The sequence below is a fragment of the Adiantum capillus-veneris genome, chromosome 12, assembly GCF_014529385.1.
Source record: "Adiantum capillus-veneris isolate H3 chromosome 12, ASM1452938v2, whole genome shotgun sequence".
Lineage (NCBI taxonomy): Eukaryota > Viridiplantae > Streptophyta > Polypodiopsida > Polypodiales > Pteridaceae > Adiantum > Adiantum capillus-veneris.
In genome coordinates this window covers 130714619-130736257 of record NC_140942.1, presented here as the reverse complement: position 1 = coordinate 130736257, position 21639 = coordinate 130714619, and the positions used below count along the sequence as shown (strand labels likewise).

Genomic DNA, 21639 nt, shown 5'->3' with positions numbered 1-21639 from the left:
CGCTTTGACATGAAGGATCTTGGTGATGCTAATCATATTTTGGGCATGCGTATCTCTCGAGATAGACTTCACAGGTGTCTGTATCTATCTCAACGAGATTATGTTAATAAGGTGCTACATCGTTTTCATATGGATGGGGGAAAGGCACTTGGTACTCCGCTGCCTCCATATGTAAAACTGACTGCACATGACTGCCCAAACACAGATGATATGCGGGCTGAAATGGCCAAGATTCCTTATGCATCAGCCGTTGGCAGTTTGATGTATGCTATGGTTGCTACACGTCCGGACATTGCATTTGCGGTGGGAGTGGTAAGCAGGTACATGAGCAATCCTGGCAAAAAGCATTGGGAAGCAGTGAAGTGTATCTTGAGATACTTGAAAGGCACTAAAGACTTGTGCATTTGTTTTGGGAAGAGTGAGACATCTGTGCATGGCTTTACAGATGCAGATTTTGCTGGACATCCAGATTGCAGGAAGTCTACCTCTGGATATGTGTTTACATTCACAGGAGGTGCAGTTTCTTGGATTTCTAGACTGCAAAAATGTGTTGCTTTGTCTACCACTGAGACTGAGTATGTGGCTGCCACTGAGGCATGCAAAGAAGCTTTGTGGCTCATGCGTTTGGTAGAAGAGCTTGGCATTAAGTCACCGGTTCCTGTGCTACACTGTGATAGTCAGAGTGCTATTATGCTTGCAAGGAATCCTGTTTTTCATGCCAAGACAAAGCACATAGAGGTGAAGTATCATTTTATCAGGAGTGTGCTTGATGACAAGAGCATTACACTTGTCAAGGTGCACACAGATGACAATCCTGCAGATCTTTTGACCAAGAGTCTTCCAGCAGAGCGGTTTGCATATTGTCGTCAGATGATGGGTGTTGGATAAGTAAGTGCATGATCAGCTGTTGTATCATAGTTAGCTGATTCTTTGATCTCCCAAGGTACATTGCCTTTAGGTGGGAGGTTGTTAGGGAATAAAGGCCTAAGTGCCTTGTACTTATAACTTATAAGTTAAAAGGACTTATAAGTGAGGGGGCCCAAGTGTGAATGGCCCCCTAGTCACTTACTCATATACTCAAATATGAAGCCCAAAATGCATAGCGTGGCTTTTCCCCAAATTCAACGAGCTCTCTCTCTCTCTCTCACGTTTTCTCTGCATGAGCATCCTCAGCGCCTCTCTCCCCTTCTCCTTCACTCTCATTGCATAGGACAGCAAGTGGGCTCTCTCTCCTGCTCCTCCACAGAAGCAAGGTTGCCCGCTCTCTCCTACTCTATTTGGTATGTATGTGGATGAGGTTTCTGACTACATTGAGAGAAATGGTGAAAGAGGTGCACAGCTGGCAGAGACATGGATTCCACTATTGTTATATGCTGATGATATTGTGTTGATCTCTGACTCTCTCGAGGGGATGCAACGTCACTTGGATGCTTTGCAAAGGTTTGCCCAGGAAAGTGGTCTATCCGTCAAGCTTGGTACAACCAAGGCATGGTATTTAATACCACCCCACAGTGGATCAGGAGGTCAGCCCCCGCTTACACTTACCTTTGGAGTGGTTTTTAGTGGGCCAGCATTTTCATTGAGGAGGGCAGCAGAGACTAGATTGACCAGAGCCCATGGAGCATTGGGTAGATTGGAAAGGATGTGTTCACAGGTTCAATTTCAAGAGCCTCGGACAGAGCTCTAGCTCTTTGACACTTTGGTGGCATCTGCATTGCTTTATGGAGCTGAGATTTGGGGACCTTCATTGGATCATCACGGGAGGACAAGCCGCGCTGATGGATGGGGGGACATGGAGAAGCCTCTGGTCTCTATGATCTCGCGGCTCATTAGAGCTAAGGATTCAGTACCACGTGCTATTGTCCGAGCACAGTTAGCTGCCCCCCCACTAGTGGTTGAGGCGCTCACCAAATCTGTCTCATTCATACACCGCATGTGGGAACTTCCCAAAGACAGATATGCCCGCCTTGCACTTGAGTCCTCTCGACAGTTAGCCATGCAGGGAGATACAGCATGCTCGTATGGGGAGATGACATCATGGTTTCAGGCGCATGGTTCAGCATAGACAGATTGCCTCCCTTCCAGTACTCACTGGATGCACCCTCTCTGACTCTTACACAGTCCGAGATCACCAGGCTCATCCGCCAGGACCTGCCTCAGCTAGACATCAGGACATGGATACAGCCAGCACAGGAGTTGGGCACGAAGATGGCTTTCTACAAAGAGCATCTTCTCCAGCTTACGGAGGACGGTTTTGTGACGAGGCCCAGATACATGGACACCCACTTGTCTCATGGGATACGATGTCATATCTTCACACTAGTTGCGGATTGAGATTGGGAGATACAGCGGAGCACCAGCAGAGGCCAAGACATGCTCCCTGTGTGACATCGAGCCTGAGACAGAGTTGCACTACACATGCCACTACCCCGTCTACTACGAGATACGAGGCCGCTTCCATTGCTTAGAGGGCTTTGGACCACTCTCCAGAGTCATGCAGTATGAGAATCAGAGATGTCTGGGTTTGTTTTTGCTCGAGCTGCGCAGACACAGAGAGAGCTTGATGAGAGGCGAGGCTAACCAGTCTCAAAGACAGATCACAGACTTCTTCAAAGCTGCCACTAAACACCCGAAGGAGCTACTACCACAGCAGAGCTTGTCGCCTCACACAAGAGGCACACTAATCAACCAAGCGACCAAGTTGGGGAGATCCAGATGCCCACGACTGCGGAGGACTACACAGCATCGACGGAGGCTGCATCAGAGGATTCGGATCACTTTGGCCTGACATGCACGACGCCCAGTCAGACTACTGACCATGGAGGAGATTGATGAGATCCGCCAGCCATCCCAGCTAGCTGCTTAGTTCACACCTAGCAGTTTAGGATTCCATAGTATTTTATTTTGTCATTTTGTCATCTTGTTACTCTGATTTTGTATCAGATCCACCACATTGTAACTTTCTGGTCTCATAGGTCACTTTGGCCTTTTGAAGACATTAATATAGCATTTCATTTCATTTCATCATCTCTCTCTCTCTCTCTCTCTCTCTCTCTCTCTCTCTCTCTCTCTCTCTCTCTCTCTCTCTCTCTCTCTCTTACTCTTATTGAGGAGGGTAGACACCATGGCAAGAGGATCTATTGTAGCTTTGTGGATTTCCTCAAAGCTTTTGACACAATGCCGAGAACCAGCCTTATACATAGACTACAGGACTTGGGTGTGCCCATAGAGATGATATGGAGGATCTTGGCTTTATATAGGACAGAGGTGGGGCGGGTACGCACTACTAAGGGTATGTTTGACATGGTTCACTCCACTATTGAGTGAAGCAGGGATGCCCCCTATCTCCGACTCTTTTTGGGATGTATGTGGATGAATTTTCAAACTATGTAGAGCGAGAGGGAGACAAATGTGCTCAGCTAGTACAGACATGGATTCCGTTGTTATTATATGCTGATGATATTCTGCTGATTTCAGATTCTCCAGAGGGGATGCAGGGTCATTTGGATGCATTACATGTGTTTGCCCAGGATAGTGGAATGTCAGTGAACCTTGGTAAGACCAAGGTAATGGTGTTTAACACCCTGGCACAGTGGGTTAGGAGGTCAGCTCCCACCTTTACGTATGGTTGAGAGACTGAAATAGCTGCTCTATATATTTTATTACTCATTCTTGGAGAGTCTCCCCTCTTTGTAGTATTTTCCCTTACAATAGGGGTGGTGTAGCAAGAGTGTCAACTACTCCTAGACGTCTCAGGTCAAGAAAGAAAGAACAATTTATTCACATCTTCTAAAGGCCAAAGTCAGCCTATGAGACAGATCAATGTACACGAGTATATCCAGGAAAATGACACACAGGACTTTTGACCCAGGCTGAGCTGGTACCACCCACCTTTAGAGGAGTCACCCAATATTGAGCAACATAACTACTCACATTGATTACACACATTCATAGAGAGCACGATTTATCTCGAAATTGTGCTCTAAAGCTTCCGTTCATTCTACACTAATACATGATAGATCTAACCTTAAGCTTCAATTTCTGTTCAAAGTAAGGAAACCCCTTGCAAATTATGCCCAACAAACTGTTTTGGAAAATTGATATCATCTCATGCATGCTCTATGAAATCGTAAAGCAGCTTCCAAAAAAATTCAAAATCTTCTCCTTATATCCTGACAACCTGTGGTGGTTGACAATCTTTTGGAAAAACAACCAGCCTTAATTGACTTGCAAAAACTCTGAATTAAATAAATTAATCGGTAAATTGTATTAGTCACACACTAATAATGTTGACTTCAAACTTCTGATCTCACTAGTCACATTTTTGGAGTACTAATCAGAAAGTTCACTTTACTCACACAAAACCAAGTTCCAGAAGTATTGCCTGAGCAGCAAAGAGTGAGAGGATTCCACTGCCAGCCCCTACATCAACAACGACTCGACCTTGGAAGTCTATGAAATTTTCCAAAACTGCTGCATAATAGGTACCTGTACACAAGCAAAGCAACAAGCTGTAATTGTTGTCTTATTCGATAAAAATAAGGCACAATAGACCAGCTCATTTGACAGGAACAATAAACATTGATGAGGCTGTTTTAGGCTTGGCTAGTCACCTGTTCTCACATAGTCTTGAAGCATGTTCTGCTGATGTAGTAGCTGTCCATAATAGTGAAAATACAACTTTGCAGAAGATGACTCTATCTTCTTGTCAAATCTATTGGCATCCCTTGAATGATCAACTAAGCCATTGGCCAACACATCTCCTATATTGCAACAATCATGAAAGGTATCGGCATTTCAGACGTGAGAATTGGAGCTAAATTGCCAATAAAATATTTCTTAAAGACAAAACGTACACATGTTTACTTGCTTTTTACAAAAACCATAAAAGGTCCTGGCATTAAGATAGTTCAAACCAGAGAAACCATAGTGTGTGTGTGTAGCTGTTAAATCTTAGATAATAAAACATAATTGAATTTTTACATTCAAAAGACAGTTGGCAATGGAACAAGGAATAGATATGTACAAAAACAACTCAGTATTAGAATCATTTAAGTACAATGTTTGTAAAAAAGAGATCCCCTTTCAGTATGCAGAAAGTAAATGAACTTCCCAAGTCATCAGTGAGTGTTCCATCTAGAGTAAGATAGCTTGCCAAAGTAAAAAAACCTTCCAAGATAAGATAGAGTCCTTACTTGCATCCATCCAAACAAGACAACAATTCAGTTAGCCTTGGATGTGTTTTACAAGTTTCAATGGACCATACCAGTTGTTATCCATGTCCATCTTATAAACTTTTTTTATTTTAACAAGCTTAGTGATATATGTGTACAAAAATGTTCTTTTTTTTCTCTTTTTCATAAACCCAAGTTACTAGCGAAAAACATAATTCTAATTAGAAGGCCACCACGCCTTCTAATCCAAGTGTTATAGTCCCCTATCAAAATATCCTTCAAGATTTAATGAAACTCAACCGAAGCTAAAAAAACCTCTATTATAGTTCAAAAAAGTAATGAGCTAGTTTATGTTTGTTTAGGTCCAATAAAGTTTAATGCTCATCATGGTATATTGAATCTAAAACATCCTTTAGTATGTATATCTATAACCAGATAAATCTCTCAGCACATTAAGTGGCAAGAAGCCCTTGAAGTAACCAAATAACTAAAGAGTAGTTCAATACCCATATGCAGCCTTCAGAACAGAGCTAGTATCAATTCTTACACAAGAAAATACCCGGCATCATATCATCCCCATGCCAATCCAAGGGGTACATACTATGGAGTCAAATGTAGCCAAAAAAACAGTCCCATAGTGTATACTTACCTTTAATTGGTATAGGTTCTTTGGTAAGAAAATGGGGTTTGTTACAAAGCATCAGGTGCAAAAGGTCTTGGATTACTCTTTTACAGAATTTTATAACCGCCCAGCGAATGCGACAGAAGTAATAGACAAACTAGTTAATGAGTTTGGTACAGCAAACGTATGCAGCCGGGCCAACCATCCCCGCACATAGTGCGCACGAAGTCAAAACAGTACTCCTTATATTCAAATAACCAAACCGATGGGTTTTACCAAGTTGTAGTATTACCAAATTAACAGTGAACCATTAATCCATGCTTATCAATCCAATCTCAAACCATACCTGCTTTATGCAATTGCCTCGTTAAAGCCAGAGAACTAGTACAGCATTGGTTAGCACCCAGGGAAAACACTATAAACCTATCATTCATGAGTAATACATACACCAGCTGCGCACACTGTGAAAAATGACAGTTACCGACAGCTGTAAAACCCAACATGAACACAAGCAGTATGCGCCTGAGGTAAAACAACCGCCACCATGCTATTGACAAGCATTTAATGTTTACCTTATTGTGCCAACAAATAGCAGAAGAATGCTTAATGTAAAAAATTCCAACATAACCAGTAGCGAGGCAAGCTAGGGTAGGAAAAAACCTAAGACACCTGAGTAGTGAGCTCCATAGCTCCTTTTGTGAAGCAAGCAGTAAGTCTTCTAAGGAAAAAACACGACAGAACAACACTGGCTAAGTGAGGGGCAGAGATGCACCCTCACCTGTTTAAATACTGGAAGGAGGATGGACTGTCAGTCCTCTGAGCGGGAGTAATGAGTGAGCTACGCCGCCTTCCAATGTGTGTGTGGTAGCACAAAACGGCACGCACGTACCCATGAGTGGGGACATCCATAGCTAGCGAGGAGAGGCCGCCTTCACGGTGTAATGAAGAAACAGAACTTAATCACGCTCGGCACGCCAGGGGGATCTTTATTTTATATCTTAGTTTAATAATCAAGGGCTAGGCCCCATGGTCTTTACAAGGTAATGGCATATTTTGAGTAGTATCCCTAAAGTGACCCAGCAGATTCCGAGCTCGATCAAAAGAGTGGGGGGAGGGGTGGGGAGATTGTGGGGGGGCTTGTTTTTTATAACAAGAATACATATAGTACCACAGTGTGTGTGTGTGCGCGCGCGCGCACGCATGCGCACGCGCACGAGCACGTGTGTGAGGGCGTGTGTGTGTGCGCGCGCGTGCACGTGTGTGTGTGTGTGTGTGAACCTCTAGCCTTTGTATGTGTGTGTGTGTGTGTGTGTGTCTGCTATGTGCGACTCCTTGCAAGAGCTTCAACCCTGCGCGCCCTGATACCTCTACGCGCTCGTCTGCTCTGGTTGTTAGGTGCAGCGGAATGAATGTTGTATTTTCTCAAGATTAGTGATCTTTACTGCTCAAGGTTCCTTTTAGTTCTTAGGGAAAGAGAGAGCTTTCCGTCTTATGGAGAGTGCTGTGATCACGAACAAAGTGAGTGGATATTGTGCGTGCAAGTGAATGAGACTGAGAGAAGGAGAGAGAAGAGATACGACACCGAGAGGTTGTAAAACCCTCCTCCGAAGGCCCCACTCTTGTCGGCGAGAGTGGTCTATTCTTTGATTGCACAAAGGTGTACAATGCATATGCAATGGACTATGCAACTTGGTCTATGCCGATGACGACGATGACGATGACGACGACGACGACTAGGTGGCTGAAATCTGAGATCTTCTAATCGCTGAATTTCGGGACTGTTTCGTTGGCTGAAAATGACTGTTTTGGCTACGTTTTGTCGGCTAAACTTGGGGGTTCATCTGCAACTGAATGGGGGAAATCTGCTAAGGTTCTGCTGCTGAAAGAAAACGCTGGTTTTTTTAGGGTTTTCTGCGTTTTTAGGGTTTGCTGAAAACGTTGGGATCTGCAGGTATTCCAAGGCTGAAAACACTAATGAAGCTGAGGTTCTGTTGTGGATTGAAAACGCCAAGGGGAGTGGGAGGATGGCGCGGGGTCATAAGGGGGGTACTGCTGAGAAGTTGCCTGTTGAGCGGGAAGCTCTTGCAGCCTCTTCTGCAAGAAAGTGCTAACTTGGGTTTGCTTATATATTAACTTAGCAAAATTGCCCTACCTACTTTTGTAGGAAAGTCACTTAAAAATAATAAGTGAAAATCCCAATAAATAGGAAAATAGGCTAAATGCACTGGAAAATGCCCCTAACTGATGCTAATGGATTCTTATGGGAATTCCGATGATCATGCTATGTGCAACCGGAGGATATGCATCTATGCCAAGTGACTGGGCATGCACGGTCTACGAATAGACTCACAAAAGTGCCAGATAATTGTTAATCTAGACTTGACTGAACTGACTGAACCCTGCTGTGGTGTAGTTTGTCCACGGACACATAGGGTTGGGATGTGTCACGTGGCATCCCCTCCTTTTCAAAGTGAGGTATTGGTACCGAACTGTATGGCGTCGAGGGAGATCGCCAACAGCATCCGTAATCTTGGAAGGGACTCTTCGCCGGCCCACTCTGCTGTGTGGGTCGTGCGGTACTTGAACTTCATAAAGGTCTGCAACGCTTGCTTCTTTGGGCCGCGCCGAAAGCGACACAAAGTCTTCTGAATCTCCTTTCTTGCTTCAACTTCGTCTAGAGTCCTGCTTCTTTCTTCTTCAAGAATCTCCATGGCTGAAAATTCCTGAAACCATCTCCAACACAAAACCATGAACATACCCATTCCATGTAAAGTGAAGGAAAAAAATATTGTCTTCTCTAAAGATTGTGTATGCAATGTAGACGAACATAGAGACGGAGTGACAACCCGTTCATCAAACACATGCAAACAATGAGGTCGAATCTTTTCAGTTTGATCAAAATCAATCGACTGTGGCAAATCACAATGGAAATGCCCATGCTTGGTGCTCATATTATCATGTGCTCTTTCGGAAACTGTGTCATGCCAAGGAAGAGACATGAAATGTGACTTCCTTACATACAAACTTGTCAACTTTTCATGAACAATCCGCATACATTCGTGCTTATCCATGAGAGAAACGTGCTCAACATACAGTATGTCATGCCTAGGAAAAGGGATCACATAACAATGTTGACTAAAATGCAGGAAACCGCCACGAATGAAACACTCGAACAATGCGTGCGTATCAATCATGCGAACACACAATACTTCCTGTGATGGTTCTGTGGACCAAGGCTCGAGAGCCAAGATCGGTTCTTCGGGATCTATCGAATCTTCTTGTGGGGGAACTGTGGACCTCGACTCGAAATCCAAGATCGGTTCGTCCTGAATGATCGAATCGTCCTATGGGGGTTCTCTGGACCTCGACTCGAAAGCCAAGATCGGAGCTTCGTGATTGATCAAATCTACAACGAGGTTAGCTTCGCTAGGAAAAGCATCCACTAACACATCATTCTTGTGAACAATCATATCTTCTTCATGCAATTCATCATGCTTGTGAGAAATCACATCTTGATCATGCAAATCATCATGCTTGTCATTGTCATCCAAATCATTATGCAAATCATTGGCATCCAAATTATCATGCTTATCATTGTCATTCAAATCATCATCATGCTTCAAACAATCATGCAAATCCTGTGTATCCTGCTTTGGAGAAGAAGAGATTGAGAGAGTCTTCTTTTCCCGAATTTGTTGCATCTGTGCCTGTATTTGAGAAAAGAGTCGCAACATCTCTTGCATTCTTGCTTTGGTCTCGCGATCAAATCTTGCTTGACTTTCTCTTTCTTCCAAGTCGAACTGACGCTCTATGGCTGCCATTTCTTCTTCGTAGGCCTTTCTGTCTGCTTCTCTTGCTGGGTCCAACTCCTCCATAGGAGTTAGTGCAATCTTTGTCGTAGATGGGGAAGGGTCGGAAAAACCTCCAGGTGGGGAAAATTCTTCTTCGCCTCTCTCATGCTCATCACCTCCAAGCGAAGTATCCATTCCGCTTCGAGTGATGACCATTCTGAAGTCGTGGGTTCTTGTGGGTTCTTAGGGGGTCTTGGGTTCTTAAGTTCACAAGGAACTTGGGTTCTTGGTGGTCTTGGGTTCTTAAGTTCACGAGGAACTTCGGTTCTTGAGGTTCTTGAGGTCCTTGATTCGTGAGAATCTCGGGTTCTTGAGGTGTTCTTTCGCTTGCAAATCGCATTGGAGAAGGATCTTCTCTTCACCCGAGTTCTACCCTTTTCTGCCGGCGCACCCGCACCCCTTGGCGGCCTTGCGCTCACACCAAGGTTGCTTTTTCCCACCACACGTCGATTGGCCGGCCGCTAAGTGCACGGTCCGCTCTCAATGAGTGAAAAGAGACACAAGGGGAGGTTGGACAAGCCCTTCTTTCTTGCGATTCCTGTCACTCTTCAACAAAACACGATTAGGAATTGCCACCCCCAAGTAAACTTGGGTTCGTGCGATCGCAACAAGCAAAAAAATTCTTGTGGTTCTTTTCTTGAGTAATGCAGAACACTTCCAAAGCTCTGATACCAATGTTAGGTGCTGCGGAATAAATGTTGTATTTTCTCAAGATTAGTGATCTTTACTGCTCAAGGTTCCTTTTAGTTCTTAGGGAAAGAGAGAGCTTTCCGTCTTATGGAGAGTGTTGTGATCACGAACAAAGTGAGTGGATATTGTGTGTGCAAGTGAATGAGACTAAGAGAAGGAGAGAGAAGAGATACGACACCGAGAGGTTGTAAAACCCTCCTCCGAAGGCCCCACTCTTGTCGGCGAGAGTGGTCTATTATTTGATTGCACAAAGGTGTACAATGCGTATGCAATGGACTATGCAACTTGGTCTATGCCGATGACGACGACGACGATGACGATGACGACGACGACGACTAGGTGGCTGAAATCTGAGATCTTCTAATCGCTGAATTTCGGGACTGTTTCGGTGGCTGAAAATGACTGTTTTGGCTGCGTTTTGTCGGCTAAACTTGGGGGTTCATCTGCAACTGAACAGGGGAAATCTGCTAAGGTTCTGCTGCTGAAAGAAAACGCTGGTTTTTTTAGGGTTTTCTGCGTTTTTAGGGTTTGCTGAAAACGCTGGGATCTGCAGGTATTCCAAGGCTGAAAACGCTAATGAAGCTGAGGTTCTGTTGTGGATTGAAAACGCCAAGGGGAGTGGGAGGATGGCGCGGGGTCATAAGGGGGGTACTGCTGAGAAGTTGCTTGTTGAGCGGGAAGCTCCTGCTGCCTCTTCTGCCAGAAAGTGCTAACTTGGGTTTGCTTATATATTAACTTAGCAAAATTGCCCTACCTACTTTTGTAGGAAAGTCACTTAAAAATAATAAGCGAAAATCCCAATAAATAGGAAAATAGGCTAAATGCATTGGAAAATTCCCCTAACTGATGCTAATGGATTCTGATGGGAATTCCGATGATCATGTTGTGTGCAACCGGAGGATATGCATCTATGCTAAGTGACTGGGCATGCACGGTCTACGAATAGACTCACAAAAGTGCCAGATCATTGCTAATCTAGACTTGACTGAACTGACTGAACCCTGCTGTGGTGTAGCTTGTCCACAGACACATAGGGTTGGGATGTGTCACGTGACACTGGTGGTCGCCTGCCATGTGCTCTTGCCCTTTGCAGCGCTGGGCAGTAAGCAAGTGTCTGTGTGTGTGTGTGTGTGTGTGTGTGTGTGTGTGTGTGTGTGTGTGTGTGTGTGTTTTTGAGGTGTGAAGAGTCGAGAGAGAGGTTTGGACGCGCCCGTGTGTTGCTGCTCTCCCTGCGCGAATCGTTGTCTGCGCCTCTGTCCACGCGCCCAACAGCCTGTGCACGTTCTTCCGCCCTTCGTGAAGGCTTGGTTTCACTCTGCGTGAGGGCTTGTTTTGCTCGCGGCACCTGCCCAAGTCACCCTCGCCAGCTAGCTGAATTGTGTGTGTGTGTGTGTGTGTGCGCGCGCGCGCGTAGAATCAACCTATAGAGACTGTTCAACCTTGCACAGAAGATATCAACGTGGTAAGGTGCCCCTGCGCAGTCAATCAGCAGAGATTTCTTTCAGCAGAGGATTTTCACACTAATACTCAATTGCTCGATGTATGCCCTCTGTGGTTGAATGTACATAGTCTGTGCGTTTCTGTACAGAGTTTAAAGCGATCAAAAATCATAAAATCCGAAAAAGAGAGAGAGAGAGAGAGAGAGAGAGAGAGAGAGAGAGAGAGTATGTCAGATTTTGGAGCGCCCTTTATTACTGCTTATAAACGAAGAAAACAGATGGCACCTGAGTCTTCGCAAATGGATGAAATCCGAGCCTGTCTGCTAGAGGATTTTGAAGCGGCACCGAATGCTTGGGAGGGGCACGAACTTGCTACTGAAGAACTCATTCCTGTTCAGGCACTGATGGACCCAGTGGCGCAAATATCTTTGAATGCGGTTACTGTTTTTCCCAAGCAAGATGCCCACTGCGCAAGACGTGGGTCAGTGGGTGGACTTCTTGCTTAAATGCCAGACAGTTCGAAGCGTTTACTTTGGTGCCAGAGTATTTCTATGAAGTTTTGCTGGCAGATACTGATGCCCGTAACATGTTGCTTGAGTTGTCTCCCCTGTTGTCACAACCTACTGACGTGTCAAAGCCCTGAAGAATCGGGCCAACTTACAGATGCCGGCCGAGGGGCCTAAACCCTAAGAAGAACAAGTAGCAGAAGAAGAAGTCCTACCAACTTATGCAGTGACATAAAGGGATTAAAATAAAGCAGGACTCACACACACTCACCCAAAGCTGATGACGTGGCAATTGTACGAAAATTCCGGAAATTGCGCTGACATGATGACATGGCAGGCTGTATGGATTTTCGCGTTTTGCGCTGATTGCTGTACGGAAATTCCGTGATTTACGCTGGCAGCTTTTTGGCATTGGTTTTGCACCATATGCTTTTGAGTTTGAAGGCTTTCACTGTAAACTGCTTTTGGAGCCTAGGGCCTTTAAATATGTGCTAAGGGCTCATTCTTTGGCATGCTAGGTGCAGAGTCTGGAGTACCGGCTTGTACTGTGTTGATGCAATATAAAGAAATACCGAAAGGGGCACCAAGGTTTGGGGCCAATACTCTCCGGGGTGGAATTCCACCACTCCCGTGTCGCGTGTCGTCTCTCTCTCTCAGTTCAGTTGTTATTAAAGTGCTAAAAGTCTGTTCAGTCTGTTCTTTTCTATTGGCACGTGGTTCCCGTCTTGTGATAGTGGTATCAGAGCATCAGGCGTGTGCTTTTCTGAAAGCATATCGGTCCTACCAAAGAGAATAATTTTTGGCTTCGTGCTTTGACCGGGACGTACTAGTCACTCCCACCCTTACTACATCGCGCATCGGGCGCGCTCCCGTCTTCACTGCTCATGTCTTACAGGGCATAAGCCATTAAGACCACTTGCAAGAGAAGGATCCAAGATTTGTTTCAAGTCATTGTTTTTCTCAAAAGCAATGCCATGCAGATGTTGATGTCTATGGCTACCAAACCGCATACTTCAAAAGACATGGCAAGCTTTCAAGAAAATTTTTGCCCAAAGTTATATGGTTTCTGACATCTTCCTTCGCGATGCAACTTCTGGCATAGTGGGCACTGACTTCCCGGGTCATTTGGGTCGTCAGTCGACATTTGACAAAGCAAAGAAACAGAAGAAGTGTGTTCACTTTGAAGGAGTACCTAGTTCTTCTTCTTCTTCTGACAGTTCTTCTAGCTCTTCAGATTCGAGCGAAGAAGACAAAAAAGGCAAAAAGCGAAGCAAGAAACAACGCTTCGGAAAGGGCAAGAAAAAGGCAAAGAAGCCTAAATCTCGCCCAATGACTGACACTTCTACTGAGGACTCGTCTACAGACAGTTCAGACTCCAATGACGGAAACTTTTATACGAACAAGAAGAATTTTTATAAAGCCAACTAGTATGACTTTCTAGAAGATAAAAGCAAGAAAGTCCGAGAGTTTAAGGAAGGTGGACAGTCGATCAAATTTGACACTTTTTCAAGATACTCAGATGCTTCGAAGGCTTTGTCTTTTATACAACAGTTTGACATCACTTTCGCGGGAGGACGCTACTCAGAGCACTCCAAGATTCGGAGAGCTCTTACTCTGAGGGGAATGCTCGCACTTGGTGGTCCACGCTTCTTTTAAACAAGACTGCGCCAATTAAATGGCTAAAATTTAGGAAGCTTTTTATTTCTTCTTGGTTGACGCAAGTATGAACGCGATATACGAGCTGCTTGGAACCATCTTCGGATGACCAAGAAAGATACAATAAATGCTTACTGTGAGAGATTTTGGAGCTCTTTTCTACCCGCGTCTTCATTCAAGAAGATCTCGTTCAGAGAACAGATTGAGCGGTTCACCTTGGGTCTACCTACAGAGATCCGAGATCACTGCTTGGAACAAAAGTCAGCTTCTATTCAGGAGTTGATGAGTCATGCGAAGCGGGGCTTTGCCATTCACTCTCGCAGTCTGACCTACCCTACCGATGAGGCCATGACACAACAAGGCGAACAGTCGTCTAGGAATGAAAGTAGAAAGAGAAAGAGCAACCTAGAGAAGAAGGATGCACGACCCAAGCTTACTTCTCAGGAGCGAGCTCGCTTCATCAAGGAGGGGAAGTGCTTTGGATGCGGGGAACATGGACATATCTCCGCAAAGTGCCCCAAAACGGCACAGAAAGAACAGAATGATAAGGACGACGACATGCCTGAGAGTTCGAGAGCAGATGAGGAACGTGGACGAAAAGGCAAGATGAAAACAGGATTGGTTCCAGATTGTGTGGGTACCGATCCCAACACCATGGACAAGAGTACAGAACTTTGCCGAGCTTGCGGCAAAGTAAAAGATCAAGAGGCCCTGATCTTCTTTGATGGAGGAGCCAAGGCCAACTTCATTTCACTGGAATTGGCGGCGCGGCTCAAGATCACTCCCGATCGGATGGGACCACTTGCAGAGGCACTTCTAACGGCACCCGGCAGGGATGTAGCCATTACACCTGTCCTTGGCAAACTTCGGTTGCATTGTCAGGGGTATTTGGGGCATAAGGACTTTTTCATAATGCCTTTGGAGGGTTGTGATGTTCTTTTAGTGATTCCCTGGTACCACAAGAACAACGCCGTGGTCGATTATCGGGCGAGGAAAGCGACATTGACTACAGAGAAGGGCAGAACAATTGTACTTGATATTAAACAGAAGGGTGAGTCTGTCCCTATTGTATCGGCTTCGCCCATTTTTAAATTAATGAAATCCAGTCTGTTTGTTTACTCAATCTTTATGAAAGAATTGAGCGATAAGGATAGGACAAATATGTCGAAACTTGATAAAGAACGCCAAGATTTTCTCTACTCCCACGTCGATTGCTTCTCAGAGGGCCTACCAGGCAAGTTACCACCTGCTCGTCCTGAAGATCATACCATTGATCTGATACCTGGAACCACACCAACCGAACCGGCCACCTTGCCGTGTGAGCCGAGCACAGAATGAAGAGATTATGAACCAAGTGAAAGACCTCTTGGGAAAGGGTCTTGTCCAGCCTAGTAGATCACCGTATTGCTCTCCAGTGTTGTTGGTTTTGAAGAAAGACGGATCTTTGTGCATCGATTATAGAGCTCTCAACAAAGTCACCATCAAGAACAGATTTTCGATCCATAGGATCAATGATATACTCGACAGGTTACAAGGATCCTCGTGTTTTAGCAGGATTGATCTAAAGAGTGGATATCATCAGATCAGGATCACGCCGGGAGACTTTATAAGACAGCTTTTCGGACGACTTTTGGGTTATTTGAGTTTTTGGTGATGCCTTTTGGCTCAACCAATGCTCCTACGACATTTAACCGGATGATGGACAGGATTTTTTGAGAGTACAGGCTATTTGTTGGCACTTTCTTTGACGACATCATTGTTTTCTTCAAGAATGAGGCAGAACACAGAGATCATCTGCTTCAGGTCTTTCAGGCATTACAAGATCACAAGTTAGTGATTAATGCAAAGAAAAGTGAATTTTTCGTACCAGAGATACACTTTTCGGGACACACTGTCTCAGCAGCAAGAGTGCAAATGGATCCGGCAAAGATAGAGACTATACGTGATTGGCCAATTTTGAAGAATGTCCATGAAGTTCGAAGCTTCTTGGGACTGTGTTCGTAATACCGGCGGTTCATTCGAAAGTTTGCAAAGGTTGCTTCCCCTTTGCATATCTTGACACAGAAAGGAGTCCCTTTCTCGTGGGGACCCACAGAAGGGAGTGCCTTTTAGACATTGAAAGAGAAATTGACTACGCGACCAGTTTTGACTTTGCCGGACTTGCAGAAGTCATTTGAAGTATATTGTGATGCTTGTGGTCGTAGACTGGGTGCGGTCTTAATGCAAGAAGGCCATGTCATTGAGTGAAAAGAGGCACAAGGGGAGGCTGGACAAGCCCTTCTTTCCTGGGATTCCTGTCACTCTTCAAAACACGAATAGTAATCGACACGCCCAAGCGAACTTGGGTTCGTGCGACCGCAGCAAGCAAAAAAAATTATGTGGTTCTTTCCTTGAGTGATACAGAACACTGCCAAAGCTCTGATACCAGTGTAAGGTGCAACGGAATGAATGTTTAACTTTGCTCAAGATGAGAGCTCCGAACTGTGCTCAAGGTTCCTTTTACTTATGGAAGGGAGAGCCTTCCGTTCTTAATGAGAGAGTGCAATGGACACAAACAAAGTGAATGGACACAATGAATGGAAGTGCATGAGACTGAGAGATAGAGAAGAGAATATGACACCAGAGACGTTGTAAAACCCTCCTTCGAAGGCGCCACTCTCTATGGTGAGAGCGGTCTACTTATGATTGCACAAATCTCTACAATGCTTGGACTTGCCGACGATGAGGACGATGATGAGACGGGCTGAAAACTGAGAATGCTAATGGGTGAAATCTGCATATCTTTATCTACTAGATTCTGACTCTATGTCGGGGACGATGGTGAGGATGCGACGATGATGCGCTGAAAACGCAGATGGTGAAATCTGCGTTTTCCGGGCTGAAACTGCAAACTTCGATGGATCCCCTCGTGCGGTGAGGAACTGCTGCGGGAAGGTGATATCTGCGAGGTTCGGGACTTGTTCTGTGAGTGCATAAGGCTGAAAACTGAAAACGCTGGTCCTATGGCTGATTCTGTCGCGATGATCTGCAAAAACAGAGGTTGATCTGCAAACCAAAAACGCTCGGGCTGAAAACTGACCTTGCGGGGAAATCTGCTAACGCTAGGAAATCTGTTGTGTTGATGTGGGAATCTGGTAACGCTAGGCTGATCTGCTGTCTTCTGTCGCCGGGAATCTGCAATTGCAAAAACGCTGGCTGATCTGGTGCAAAAACGCTAGGTCTTCTGCTGAGAGAAAACGCCAGAGTTGTCGCGGGCGTTGGTCTTGCTGAGAAGTTGCCTGTTGAGCAAGTGCTCTTGCTGCCTCTTCTGCCAGAAAGTGCTAGCGCTAGGTTTCTATTTACACAAACTTAGCAAAATTGCCCTACCTACTTTCCAACAAAAGTCACCTAAAAATAATAGGTGAAAATGTCAGAAATAGGGAAAATAGGTTAAATGCACTGGAAAATTCCCCTGAAGGATTCCGATGGATTCTGATGGGATGATCATGTTGTGTGCAACCAGAGGATATGCATCTAATCTAAGTGTCTGGACATGCACGGTCTGCGAACAGACTCACAAGTGTCAGATCACTTTCTATTCTAGACTGACTTGACTGAACTGAACCCTGATCATGCCGTAGCTTGTCCACCGACACCTGATCATGTTGTAGCTTGTGCACGGACACATAGGGCTGGATGTGTCACGTGACAAAAACTCTACTCGTGCACTCGCCACATTGGGCGCATAGATGTTCAGGAAGCCCACAAGGCAACCTTGAACCTGCATAGTGATCCACTGAGCCTTGCCTGGCACAATAATCCCTCTGCCCAAAATGGCCTGCTGCAAAGAATCCGCAATAGTCATACATACCCCAACCTGGATGCCTCCAGGTCCAAAAAGCAGCTGACCAAAAAGTATCATATCGTCCACGCAAAAGCTGACCACATCGTCTAATGCGGCTCTCACACGGATGATGCTCCTGTAGCATGAGGATGTCAAATCTCTCCTCCCACAAGGCATTGCTGAAGCTCCTGACGCAATCGGCCCCTCTAACGCTAAAACTGGGGCCCACCTAATCCCTACACGTTCCATGAGACGATCCTCATGGGGAGCGAGAGAGAACAGATGCTGCCGCAGCAGCTAAACATGCTATCTTCGAGGCTGGCTTGGATGGGGAGTAATCCGCATCCGAACGTCCTCTAGATAGGCGTGATTGCAAAGAGTGCCTGGCCCAAGCCCAAGTAGACCGAGTAGTGCGTAAGGCCCCGTTCAGACTGCATAATCTAGGAGAACTTTTCAAAGGATAAGCCAATGAAACGAGGTGCTCGTGCACTTGCGATTCAGACTATGCAACGCCCATCTATCAGTGTCACCAGCGTGTGACTACTATCTATCCTTTTTGTTGATTTCTTTCTTATTATCTATTTACTTTCACTTTTTGGAAACACCCCTCGGGAAATCTAACTGCCCTGCATTACATAGCTAGTGTGGAACTGTCCAGAGGGAGTCCAGGCCTGAGGGCAAGAGAGCACTAAGGTTGGACAAGGACTATGGTTAGCCAAGTGGGGTCATTAACTAGCCAAAGTGGAATCCTTTGCTACAGAGGCTACATTTCAGTTCTGGATGTGGCCGCAGTGTACAAAGAGGGTCGGATGACCTAGCAAGATACAATGGCAGCATCTCCTAAATTTTAGGGAACTGCTATTTTGGGACCTCAAAATGTGTTGACGTCATTATCTCCAGAATGACAAGGGGAACATTTTCTTACTCTGCCGTGAAGTCAACTGGGCAGCCGGTTGGGAGATTTTTAGGCGGCAACCCCGAAACGGGAAAATGCTTATAAATGTGCCAAGTGGCACCTTTTGGTGCACTTGCCTCATGCAACAAGAAGTGCCGCTGAATTTAGGAGGGGGAGAGCGTCATTTTCAGTTTTTGTCACAGGTTAAGAGCTATGGAGTGCTTGCTTTCCCTCTTATGCACAGTACGGTGCCAGGAGTGATGCCCTGCACGCTACGCACTGCCCTCTCTCTCCCCTTTGGCAGTATGTTATGCCCCTCTAGTGGGCTCTTCATTTGACCAATGTACAGTTGTGTGGGTTCATGCGCGATTGCCGAGGCAAGAGCCTCTTGTACAGGTACTGGATTAGCTAGCGGCTAATCCCCCCGCAAGTACAGGTGAATTCGGAGAGGTTTCACGACAGAAATCTCGTCCGATTCAAAGGGCAAGTAGCCCTACAGGTGCGGGAGCTCGAGGACTTGCTACGGATGCGACCGGCACGCGAAACGGAGCCCGAAACAGTGAATTACAGCCTGCTGTGTATTTTTGCAGGTTTAGGGTTTTGGCCCTAAACGGACCCTAATACCCCCAGGAGGTTCGGGGACGCAAGGGGACCGTTGTACAGGTGATCTGGCGCATTTTCAGGGCTGAAAACAGAGAATTCAGCGTGCTGCAGATTCTCGCCAGGTTTTGCAAAGTGCCCGTATGTGTCGGGAAAGTCAGTCAATGCGTGGGAATACTGACTGTGAAGGGTCCTAGTACAGTTATGCTGCCGAAATCAGGCCGGAATAGTTGACATTCAGCCATGTTTGTGCGGGGCAGCTTGTAGGGATCCACAGCATTTATTTCCTCTTTTAAAGAATAAAGAAATACTGAAAGGGGCGCCTAAGTTAGGGGCCAATCTGGTGTCGGTCTTCTCATACAGGTGCATTCTAGCATGTGTATCCCATTCCCCTCTCTTGTGTCACTATAGCGTAGGTAAAATAGACGACTAATAATGGGTGAAAGCTAAATCAAGGTTTGAAGTAAAGTCTACCGCCCTTTTTGGATTGAACAGGCCGGTTTCATGGTTCCATCGACGGGATTAAATCACTTTTTCCCATAGAAGTGAGCCTTGGTCAGTTTTGGGCTTGAAGACACAGGGGATCATAGACCAGACACAGGGAATTGCAATTATGGCTGACAAACCAGATGATGTGACTGAAGAGGTTTCCTCTTCACAGGGTCAACAGACACATGAAGTGGGTGAGTCCTCAAGACCACCACAGACAGATGACGATATATTCAGGACCCAGTTGGTTACTGTTGTGGCTATGTTCACAGAAGTAATGCACAATCCGAGGTTTTTAGCCTTTCTGCAACCTCCTGTTCCGTCTCAGCAAGTTGGGTCACTGGATCATATTCAAAAGCCTGTTAAGGCTCGAGCACAGGTGATTCATACCGCACAGTCAATGGAAACACCTGTACACTTGTAGAAGAACATGCAGTCTCCACAACCTATGCCTAAGGTGCAAGAACAAGTGGCTGAGATGCCAGTCTTTCAAGCTGTACCAATTCAGCCCGCCACCTTTCAGCAGCCTATAGCTGGTTCTAATGGGCAGGGAAGCAACCTACAGGCTATGCAACAGGTCTTCCCACCACCTTCAGTACACCCTGGCTATTTTGGAGGTGGATCGGTATTCCAGAGCATGGCTGGTCATGCACCTGGAAATTAGTTTTGCACGCCAGGAATAGTGTTTGGGGATGCTCAAACGATGACGCCTAACCCGATGTACAGTGTCATGGGTATGCAACCAGGGTTTCAGAGCACTCAGGGCCAATTTGGGATGCCACGGGCAAATTTTGGTATGGCTGGAATTACAAATCAGCAGCCAAATATGGCATTTCCAGGTCAAGTTAATAGCGGCCAAAGAACACAGATGAACCCTAATAGTGTTCCCATGTTTCAGTCACTTCTATATGACAATTTAACGCCGCTGGAGAAGCCAACTCCGTACAAAGAAGGTGGCAAAGGTGTGTCATTCACGACCTTTACAGGGTTTGATGACAGGAAGAAGGCTCTCTCATTCCTCCAGCAGTTTGACAAGGCCTATGCAGGGGGAAACTTTACAGAGGCTTCAAAGGTCCGCAAGGCAGCCACTTTCTTGATAGGGAATGCGGGACAATGGTGGACAACTTTATTGCTTCAAGGGCAAGCTCCGTCCACATGGATTTACTTCAAGCAGATTTTTGTAGCAACATGGTTATCTGATGACTTTGAAGCAGATGTCATGACAGAATGGCACCAGCTAAATGCTGCCACTTGCAGAAATCTGGATGATTACAATCGGAAGTTTTGGAAAGCTCTACTTCCAGTAACTTCCTATAGGTTTGTGCCATTGACAGAACAGATTGAAAAATACAGTTGTGGCCTACCCAAAGGATTGAGAAAATACTGCACGAAGACAAAAGTCACTACTTTGACGCAGCTCATCGAGGTAGCAAACACTGGCAATGGTTTGCTCAAGGGAGAAGATTGTGAGTGAATTTAACACTGGCGTCAAGGCAGGATCAGGCAAGAAAAATTCAGCCAAGAAGCACGTTCCCAATGAGGCTCCTAAAGGGACTCAGGAGTCAGCCAACGCAAGGAAAGATAAAGCTACGGCTGAATCAGAAAAGGGACCAGCGAAGAAATGGAAAAGACGATTTCCTCGCAAGTCAGAAGAGCAAAAGAAGGTCCTGAGGACAGAAAACAAATGCTTTATATGTGAGCAGCCTGGCCACATTGCTTACAATTGTCCTACAAAGAAAAGGCCAGCTGATTCTGATGACAAGGAAGACGAGAAAGGAAAGAAGCCCATGGCTGGTCTAGTGCCAGATATGGTGGGCGACAAGCCAAATTCAGATGCAAGTGAGCTTTGCAGAGCATGGGGAAAGGTCAGGGATCAAACAGTCCTTATCTTCTT

General features: G+C 45.6%; 1 protein-coding gene across 3 annotated transcripts in view; it reads right to left on the bottom strand.

Moving 5' to 3' along the window:
• The window catches only part of LOC147446514 (putative histone-arginine methyltransferase CARM1), a 121792-nt gene that overhangs the window by 53771 nt on the left and 46382 nt on the right, over positions 1–21639 (bottom strand). For all 3 annotated transcript variants that reach the window (XM_086525731.1, XM_086525730.1, XM_086525732.1), the window contains exons 5-6: positions 4614–4763; positions 4385–4488 (exon numbers count right to left, since the gene is read on the bottom strand). In XM_086525731.1, coding sequence (XP_086381857.1) covers positions 4385–4488; positions 4614–4763 — 254 coding nt within the window. The remainder of the gene's footprint in view (positions 1–4384; positions 4489–4613; positions 4764–21639) is intronic.